Source organism: Gadus morhua, chromosome 1 (genome assembly GCF_902167405.1).
Source record: "Gadus morhua chromosome 1, gadMor3.0, whole genome shotgun sequence".
In the NCBI taxonomy this organism is placed as follows: Eukaryota; Metazoa; Chordata; class Actinopteri; order Gadiformes; family Gadidae; genus Gadus; species Gadus morhua.
In genome coordinates, this window is record NC_044048.1 from 6,006,018 (window position 1) to 6,016,254 (window position 10,237).

The window sequence follows — 10,237 nt, forward strand, 5'->3', positions numbered from 1 at the left end:
GCTAAATCTCGAGATGTTTCAACACTGGAGTTCACACCCGCTTCTACAGGAAAGATGGCGAGCATGATACGGGGAGCCACCTGGGGAGGGGGTACGCTGAAGAAGCATCCGCCACGGTGCCTCGTTGGGGAAATAATTGAGTGTGGTTACTAACGACACTGGTCAGAGCATACCCAAAACCTTTATTCTGAGGTACGTTTTCAGGATAATACTTAAAGCTCGAGGTCGCGCCAATTCCACCTACCCTAGCTGTCAGCTAGCTCTGCTACTGGGCTCAGACCTAGCTGTCAAGCTAGCTCTGACCTAGCTGTCAGCTAGCTATGCTACTGGGCTCAGACCTAGCTGTCAGCTAGCTATGCTACTGGGCTCAGCGGCATCTCGGGGCTGCAGGGTAAGCATAGACGGGCAGCCCAGTGTTCCTTGCATGAGTAATGCTTCTAGGTATGCCAATTTGTGTTGTATGATGGACGTAAATTACCTCAAAATAAACGCTGTAGGTGGGAGAAGGCGTTAGCCGACAATAGCTTAGAGCTGGGTGCTACTCCATTGAGCGGGTTAGCTGAGCCCGGGCTTCATGTCAGCGCCCATCGGTAGAAACTGGCATGCTGGGATGAGTTGGGTCATATATATAATGTATATATATTAAATAAAATAAATAAGGGGCACTAGGACTTGTACGCTGACAGCTATTTGTCACATTGAACTGCACCTTAGTTCGGTGATGTGACAAATGGTGAGGGAGAAGATGTGCCACTACGTAACCATGATTGATTGTTTGGTCAGGTGGAGGGTTTGTTCAGCATCAGACGGCGCTGAGGGGTCCTGAGGTCCGGCGGACGGTCGAGTCCTGCTGCAGTGAGTGGATGGTAAATGGACTTCATTTGTACAGCGCTTTTCTAACCAGTGGCCACTCAAAGTGATTTACAATATTGCCTAGCATTCACCCACACATTCACACACTGAGGCCGGAGTCAACCACGCAGGGCGACAGCCAGCTCGTGAGGAGCAGTTAGGCGTCTTGCTCAGGGACACTTCGATTCTCAGGAGCCGATTACAAGCACACTCGACAATCTAACTAGCAACCTTCCGGCTACCAGCCAACCCGTTCTACCTCCTGAGCCCGATGCTGCCCGTTGATGATGGCTTCAATAAACAGACAACGAAAGGACGCAATGCAATAGCACATGTTGGGTGTTCATAAAAACGTTCCACTCAGGGTGAGTGAGTGAAGACACTGGAGGAGCAGAGTGGGAGCTGTGGGCTGAGGTAGTAGTTTGTATAGTTTTAGGATCACACCAGATCTGGGAGATAACTATACAGTCTACTGTCTTTCTCACGGCTACCAAACGTCGCCAGCAGGACAACAGTGACTCCAATGGTGTTCATTGATTTATTAAGTTCTCGTTTGATCCTGGTCAACCGCTTTGTGTGTTCACTTGTAAGCTAAGCAACCAGCTGAGAGGGATGCGCCGAAGAGACTCCTCATTTAGGAGGAGAATCCTTGGGATTCTGATTCTTATCTTCAAACCACTCGTCCGGGGTCGGGTCGTGGGGGCAGCAGCTCTAGCAGGGGGCCCCAGACTTCCACATTGACCAGCTCTGACCCGGGGATCCTGAGGCGTTCCCAGGCCAGTGTTGAGATGTAATACCTCCTCCTAGTCCTGGGTCTTCCCCGAGATTCTGATTCCATTCGTTTTGTTCAGCACTCCCCTGTGTTTGTCTTCTCTGCACTGTGGTGAGGTAGTAAGTTGTGTTGTTGTGGGGTGTGGGATATCACCGCCCCATTTAGGAGATGCAACTATACAACTTACTGCCTTCCACATGGTAGCACTTTACATCCTTTATTGATTTGTGTTCTTTGCACATACATGTATCCATTCCTCATCTGTCTGCTGACCATGCAGATAAGGTACTACTTGTACTACATTGTTCTAGTGCGGTCAATAAGGCTATTCTCATGAAGGATCCGTTTAATTAAACACTGACAAGTATTGATCTTGGGCTTTCCTATGTATTATTTGGTTAAAGCAAGTCATTTGAATAGTTTTTTTTTTTTCAACTAACATTTACATTAGTTTGTTACAGAAATGTTTTTTTTACTTTTTGAATAAAACATTCGAATGTTCTTCAATGTTTATTGATTTATTTCAATTTCATTCTTTGCAATAGACCAAGAAATGCACATGCCAATCCTTCATCTTTCTGAAAGACACGCGTTGTAATTGCGTGCTGGTTTAAACATTAGTTAGTGAAACAATGAATCACCAACCCAGTACGTAGCCTGAGTTGACCTTCCTAAACAATATCCGCTCCACAAAGTGGGCGGTGTTGTTGCCAGATTGGGCCAGATTTCACGCCCAATCTGGCAACACTAGCGGGAAGCATTGTTTATTCTGCACCTCGACCAATGAAAGAAGGGGGTGTTCCCTGTAGCGCTACAGGGGCGGAGCTTAACTGCTCTTCTGTTAAAATCCCACGTGAACTGCGTGAATCGTGATCTCCTGCGTGAACATGGCGAACATTCGGAGCATCAAGGTGAGGGAGGAATCTAAAGGGTTTAACTGCATGGATATGCATATTCCGAGGTGTGCGTTAAACCAAGTGAATCTATGGAATAGTGTTTATCAGAATTAGGTGCCAACTTTCACAATGCTAGTGTTTAGCTCAATGTTAACCGGCGTCATAATTGCCTCTGGGTTCATAGCCACCTCATTCGATTTTAGCCTCTCCGTTCTCTCGTCTTGCTATACGTTTCTTACGTCTATTCAAATGGCTGCTGCATTCTCCTTCGCCAGCCAGACTCATCGGCCCGTGTTTATAGCCCTCTTCCTGACCCATCGTGTGCACCTTCCCATTGTCCTGGTGTGTTATATGGATGTACTGGGTTGTTATAAGAACTTATATGGCTGTACTGTGTACATCAATAGGGCATGGTCGGGCTCGTCACCGGAGGAGCGTCCGGGCTTGGCCGCGCCACCGTGGAGCGGCTGGTGCAGAACGGAGCGTGCGCGGTGATCCTCGACCTCCCCTCCTCTGATGGTCATGCCCTCGCAGCCAGCCTGGGTGACCGCTGCGCCTTCGCACCTGCTGATGTGAGTGCCAAGTGTTTTGGCTGCAACTTTTGTATATTTATTAAAACCTAGACCATTATAAAGCACACAGGTATGTTCTTTAGCATGGCACCTGCTTCCCTAGTACACAAACTCAAATAGGTACGTTTTGATCCTCCAGGTGACGTCTGAGGCGGACGTGCAGTCCGCGGTGGCTCTGGCCAGGGAGCGGTTTGGGAAGCTGGACCTGGCAGTGAACTGTGCTGGCATCGCTGTGGCGGTCAAGACGTATAACATCAAGAAGGACCTCCCTCATAACCTTGAGGACTTCCAACGCGTCATCACGGTAAGAGAACACGCCTTCATGGGTTCATTCCTCTAGTTGCCATGTTTGGGGAGTTTCCCCCCTTCTGTGGACCAACAGCAGGATCTCGATGTTGTTGGTCTGCAGGTGAACATCGGAGGCACGTTCAACGTGATCCGTCTGGCGGTCGGGGCGATGGCGAAGAACGAGCCTGATGCTGACGGCCACAGAGGCTGCATCATCAACACGGCGAGCGTGGCGGCCTATGACGGACAGGTACCGCAGACATGCTGAACACGGTCCCTTTCACATTGTGCACTTCATTAAAACAGTTCTGTACGACTTTCATGCCATGGAAGTTTCTCGGCCTGATTGTCTGACCGCCAGCGTCTGGAGCGAACCCTGGAAGGACCTTCCTGAAGTCCCTCCTCCAGAGTCATGTTACTCATGTTGCTCTGGCGTACCTCACATCCGCTCGTCCACTGCATGGACAGAGTTGCTAAACAACAATGTCCACAATAAAATATATATTTTCCGTTTATATCTTGGTAACGAGGTTAAGTTCAAAAGCATTGTATGTATGTACAGTATTTAGTCCGTTTGAACAATCTCCTAGTCTAGCTGGGATAGGGCTGTTTCATTGCCAGGTCACTGCTCAGATCTTCTCTATGTAATGGCAGCATATGAATCTTATTTCAACTGATGGCCTTTCGGGCTGAAGTTAGACCCATTAACTTCTCCAGGCAAACAGAATGCCCACAGATATGACTGCATCATAGATTGGATTTACATCCTACATGCTGAGCCAAGTTATCCATTACGAACAGATAAAATAACATAAGCTACATTGGAAACCGTGCCTTAAACCGTACACCTACACCGAACTCTGCTGGAGGTAGCATTCAAGAATTGGACTGAGACGAAAAATAGCAGTTAGAGTTAGAAATGAAACTAGAAAAAACAATGTCCCTAACCCATCTGCCCGCTCCCTCCCAACGCTTCATTTCATGCACCCGTGGTTGACAGGCAAGATGGATTCCCCGAACTAATCATGCCCTGATTGGGCAGAAATTTGCCAGAAGTTTAAATCTGAACAGTCTAACACGGCGGCTGTTGCAGGCCATTTGAAACAGATAATCCCACCGAGCGTTTGACCACCGCTGTGGGGGGGGGCTGGGCAGGTTCTAACGACGGACCCCAAACTACGGCTCCTCCAAGCAGCACCGTTGAACTCTTAAGAACATACAGCTAATAGACATAGCTGTTTAAATATTAGATTTGGTTCCAGTGTACAGCTGTGCAGTGAGGCCTTTCGATACATTTGGTTTGAATGAGTTAAACTAATCAGAGCTACCTGGTAAACTACTCAAACTTCCATTCATGAGTTATACTGTTGTTCCCATCTCCTAAAACAAGTCGGACCAACCCCATAAATGTGAACTGAGAGCATAGTAAACGATGTCTTTTCCGTGTGGTTGCAGGTGGGCCAGGCGGCGTATTCCGCCTCCAAAGGGGGTATCGTGGGTATGACCCTCCCCATCGCCAGAGACCTGGCTCCAATGGGCGTCCGCGTGGTCACCATCGCTCCGGGTAAGCCCTCCCCCGGAGTGACCCTGAGTCAGGATGTGTTTGGTGTTGCGCCGGCCCGTGTCTCAACACTGTACTCCTGTGTCTCCCCCCCCCCCCCCCCGCGTCTCCAGGCCTCTTCTCCACCCCCCTGCTCGCCGGCCTCCCAGAGAAGGTGCGCTCCTTCCTGGCCCGCCAGGTGCCGTTCCCCTCACGCCTGGGTGACCCCGCTGAGTTTGCCCACCTTGTGACATCGATTGCAGAGAATCCCATGCTCAACGGAGAGGTCATCAGACTAGATGGAGCAATTCGCATGCAACCTTGAGAGGCGTGTGTGTGTGAGTGTGTGCGTTTGTGCGTGCGTGTGTGCGTGTGTGTGTGGGGCGCAGTACTTCTGTACTCTATGGGGTGTTCCTTCCTTTGTAAACTAACCTAGAAAGTAAACGAATGTATTTTTGTCTTCCTACCCAAATTAAAAAAATTGCGACATAAGCAAGTAAGCTTAGATATTGTGTGGTGATCTGTGCACTCAAGCATTGTTTCTGATGCAGTACATCAACATTGTTTTAGTATATATCTGAAAGCTGCAATGTCAACCGTCATTCTTGAGTTATAAAGTTAATCCCATAATTAAACAGAAATGGATTTATCTATGTATGAACATTTGATACTGCAGTTAATATTCTTATAGATTGCAAACACTTCTGATTGACCCTTTTTTAATATAATTAATTAATGTAATTTAAGTAACTGTAAATGTTTGTCCTTTTACTTAGATTTAGAACATTAAAGATTCAAAGATTTCAGATATTAGAGTACAGATATCTATAGCTAGACTTAAGATTTGGTTAAAAAACCCTGATAGAGAGGAACATCATGGTCTTCTTTGCCCCCAAATGTTGGACATATTGAGAGGCGCTGATCTAAAGCATCTGTTTCTAGATGCCAAATGGGACAGAAATGGATCAGGCCGTTTACATTGACCGGCAGAGGGCAGCAACCGATAAGGAATCTACCACGGTGTGCTCTGCTCTTTATTTGCAACATTATTGGGCGCTATATTATTATCGTCTAGGTTTTATTCCAGCCATTCATGTTACATTAATACCCTTATGTTGAAGTGAGTCCATTATGATAATGATAGACAGTGGTTCAGTGCTGCTGTACTACAAGTGTGTAGACTACCAGGGGCCTCATGTACTAAGACTTGCGTGGATTTCATACTGAAACTTGGCGTACGCCAAAATCCAGAAACTGTCTTACGCACAAATAAATTCAGATGTATCAAAGTGTGCGAACGCATGGATCCAAGCACGTTTCTTTTGTACATCTCGATCAACGTGGAATTGAGCGCACATGCCGAGGTGCCAAACTCCTCCCTGTCCTCGCCCTCATTTAAATATGCAATTTCATTTAAATAGGCCTCTGGACCTGAGATTCACCTCTTAATCCGATCACCTGGCACCATGAACAGAGGCAAAAAACGAAGCTTCACGGAGTCTGAGCTCGAGATTTTGCTCCACGAGGTAGAAATGCGCAAGCATATGCTATTTGGAACCCTGTCAACAGGGATAAATGCAAAACAAAAGAGAAGTGAGTGGGAGTGTGTTTGCGAGGCCGTCAATGCAGTGGGGTCTCAGCAGCGCACACACTCTGAAATTAAAAAAAAGTGGTCAGACCTCAAGGTGGAGGTGAAGCGGAGGGTTTCTGCCCACCGCCGAAGCGTGACCGCAACAGGTGGGGGGACGGGAGTGGGGGAACTCTCCCCCTTCGATTTGAGAGTGGCCGCTTTGATCGGTGACACAGCTCTCACCGGAGTGGTGGGAGCCCATGAAGGGGACGCCGATCATCCCCAAGGTAAATATGCTGAAGTCATAAATGCTGTAATTATACTGGTCATACAATTGGCTGCTTGCAATACACATAAGTCGTGCGTAAAGATGCCAGGATATTAAAGACTTTGACTCGTGTTTATTAACTTAATTTTTTTACTTTTGAATAGACAAGCAAGGAGAGGGCACGGATTGCTCCGTCGGCCCCGGCGTCTCCAGCGCCCTTCGGATTTGACCATTTGCGATGTCCTCTAAAAACGCTAACGCAGCCATTTTTTTTAAAAAAATTCTTCATCCATTGCGCATGCTTTTATAGCCACCCATATAATTGCAAGGTGTGTTAATTGTTCATTAGTGTGTCTCTGATGTGCAAATCACTCTGGGTCATTGTTTTCACCTTTTTTCCCAGTTTCCCAGCGTCACCTCTAAGTGTCGCCAAAGGAACAATAGCTGTAGAAACGTGCGTACGACAGCTCTGGAGCTGGCGTGGGGACCGCACATTTTTACGGTCATTTCACGTTTTGTACATCTGAACGTGAGCGTGGAAAAGGACGTACGCCACGTTTTTGTGCGTACGCAACCTTAGTACATGAGGCCCCAGGTCCTTGTTGTTGATGTGTGTACTCGTTGTGAACACTAGAGAGCGTGCTATAACCATAATTGCAGAGAGGCTGCAAATGCAAGGTCTGTGTATAAAGACATGTGATGATAGTGTATATTCCTAGCTAATTTAATTGTTTCAATGTTATTGAGGCACAAACTCTGTGTGAGGGTAATTAAAACACCAGACCAATCACAGCCATTATTAAAGGCTTATAGACTAGGGACTATTATTTAGAAACCTCGTTATCTTTAACAGTCTATAGAAGCTAGTTACAACCAGTCAGAAATTAAAGTTTGTTTGAAGAGTAATTATCTTAAGTATGAGAGCAGAACTAAAATCTGGGGGATTGTACGTCTTGTTTTGTGAAAAGCAACGTTAAATATCTGCATGGTCGCACACGGCTACAAACTGGTGAATGAACTACTGAAGTCAGTCCAGATTCACATATTTTATTTCATACAACTACATTACTAATTGCATTAGAACATTGTTATTACACTTTATTCTATTCAATCTATTACTTCATATTTTTTGTTGGCCCAGCCTCTTACTCTGTCTCTTACTCGCTCTCTCGCTCTGTCTCTCAGTCTCTCTCTCGGTCTCTCTCTCTCTTACACTCTATCGCTTACTTTCTATCGCTTGCTCTGTCTCTGTCTCTCGCTCTCGCTCTCGCGCTCGCTCTCTGTCTTTGTCTCTGTCTCTGTCTCTCGCTCTCGCTCTCTGTCTCTGTCTCTCTCTCTCACTATTTGACATGCATTCCAGCGTCCTCACACTGTCTGTGTGTGTGTGTGTGTGTGTGTGTGTGTGTGTGTGTGTGTGCGCGTGTGTATGTGCGTGCACTTTGAATTCAGTATTCCAGTCATGGAGGCTGAGTCATTCTTACGGTAACTGATTGAATAAGGAAGTGGCGTGTGTGTGTGTGCTTGTGTGTCTCTAGGAGTGTGCATGAGTGTTCATGTTTATGCGTGTGTCGCAAACTCGTAAAGAAATGTCCCAGACAATGTGAGCCGCCGCGAGTCAAGGACATGCTAAGGAGAGATGGGAGAGATCCTCATCTGGTGTATTGATTACTCCATTTGCCCCTCCTCCATCCTGCCTCCACCCCCATCACCCCTTCCACCACCCCGCCCCCCCACCTCCTCCGACAGCACCCCCACCCCCACCGACACGCCCTCCACCCTCACCTCCACCCCCTCCAGCGACACCACCACCCCCACCCCTGATTGCTGTTGTCGGCCCGAGAGAAGAGTGGAGGCAGCGGCCGCACCACCTCGGTGGAGGGGTAGAGGCTAATGGAAACGGCTCTCAGACCAACAGGAAACTCAATCGACGGGGCCGGGAGATGAGGAGCGAGCTGGAGGGGGGGGAGGGGGAGATCAATGTGGAAGATGTCATCTAAATGTTTCATGGCTGAACCTAGCCGTGGTGGTGGTGGGATGTAAACTTCCTCAGTACCACACTGGTAGTTAAACCCTTTGTCTGTTCCCATATCGGCCAGTTCCTAAGTGGATAATGTCGGACACTACTGATGGATCACACTTTATTACCAAGATAGATGATACCGTTAAGTCATTATAACCAGCTGTTACATTTGAGAAAGGTTTTACAGCCATCAGGAAACAAGTGTTAAAATATTATCATTTATTAAGGAAATATGGGTTGCATAACTTAAGTTTTATTGAAATGAACATAATTCGAGGTTGTTTTGACCAAAATAGTCTAAATTAAGATATATAATGAATTAGTAAGGTATAAATTAATGAAAGGCAATTAGTATTACCATATTGATATATGTAATTAGTATCTATTCAAGGCCAGATTATTTTAAGATATTGAAACATAAATGCGTGACCGAACCCTCAAAAAATAAGAAAGTGTTTGTGTGTGTGTGTGTGTGTGTGTGTGTGTGTGTGTGTGTGTGTGTGTGTGTGTGTGTGTGTGTGTGTGTGTGTGTGTGTGCGCGGAGGTGGGGATGATGGCGGCTTGTTCTGTTGGCAGACACCAAGTAGCACATGGGCCCGGCTGGCCGTAACAGCGGGGCTGGGGAGGAACAGAAAATCCATTGAAATCGCGTGAGAGGCAGAGCCAGAGAGAAACAGAAGAAAGAGAAATAAATCAAACATCAAAAATCATCTTCTGTATCTCCTTCCTTCCTCCACATCTTCCTTTTAAAAAAAACGACTCCTATTTTTAGATCTAACGAGGGGGTCTGCAGGCGGGGGGAGGGGGAAGAAATGAGGGTAAAAAAAATCCCAGAAGGGAGGTAAGAAAGTAGGGAGGGGCCGCGGTACCAGGGGAATAGAGGAGAGAGAGAGGGAGAGAGAGAGAGCGAGAGAGAGAGCAGGGGGGTGATGTCATCCCCGGGAAACAGCCAATGGGAGCCGCCGAGAGGAGCAGAGGGAGGGGGAAGAGACGGGGCTTAGAAGGGCGGGTTTTTGTACCACTGCAGCATCAGTACAAAAAAAAAAAGGATATTCAGGAGACAGACTTCGGAGGAGGATGAAGAGATAATCAACCTGGAGACATCGCGGAGCACTAGGAGAGACGCGCTTCACCTGCAGAGGTAAGAGGAACAGGAGTACGCTGCCGTGTGGGGGAGACAGGGGGGGATGTTGCGTTTCTGTGTGTGTGTTTACACTACATGGAAGGCGGGTATTTAAATGCCATGGGGGGGGGGGGGTGTATGTAGACGGTGGACACACTGCTGTGTTTGCCATGCAGTTCACCCCTCAGTGTGCTGCTAGGGTGGACCGGACAGCCTCTGAAGGCTGACTGAGGGAGTCCCTGTCAGCCTCTGAGCCTCTGAAGGCTGGCTGAGGGAGTCCCTGTCAGGGGCCTGTCTCTCTTGATGCAGGCTTTCCATCGCCGGCGTCACGCTACC

General features: G+C 47.5%; 2 protein-coding genes across 2 annotated transcripts in view; both read left to right on the forward strand.

The window, feature by feature from the left end:
• Positions 1-2,427: 2,427 nt before the first annotated feature.
• hsd17b10 (hydroxysteroid (17-beta) dehydrogenase 10) lies at positions 2,428-5,577 on the forward strand. The gene is made up of 6 exons (XM_030355215.1): positions 2,428-2,535; positions 2,928-3,092; positions 3,232-3,396; positions 3,502-3,630; positions 4,836-4,944; positions 5,055-5,577. Exons 1-6 carry the CDS (start codon positions 2,512-2,514, stop codon positions 5,243-5,245), a joined length of 783 nt encoding a protein of 260 aa, XP_030211075.1. The 5' UTR covers positions 2,428-2,511; the 3' UTR covers positions 5,246-5,577.
• A 4,216-nt stretch (positions 5,578-9,793) lies between these two features.
• LOC115540268 (neural cell adhesion molecule L1.1) overlaps positions 9,794-10,237 on the forward strand; it is a 40,895-nt gene continuing 40,451 nt past the window's right edge. The window contains exon 1 of the mRNA XM_030351416.1: positions 9,794-9,919. The gene's annotated coding sequence lies outside the window, so the exon portion shown is untranslated. The remainder of the gene's footprint in view (positions 9,920-10,237) is intronic.

Bases quoted from the DNA above. Each gene is read 5' to 3' on its own strand.
- hsd17b10 (XM_030355215.1), top strand. From the start codon at position 2,512: ATGGCGAACATTCGGAGCATCAAG. The intron at 2,536-2,927 runs GTGAGGGAGGAA...GTACATCAATAG, and splicing joins CGAACATTCGGAGCATCAAG to GGCATGGTCGGGCTCGTCAC. The intron at 3,397-3,501 runs GTAAGAGAACAC...GTTGGTCTGCAG, and splicing joins ACTTCCAACGCGTCATCACG to GTGAACATCGGAGGCACGTT.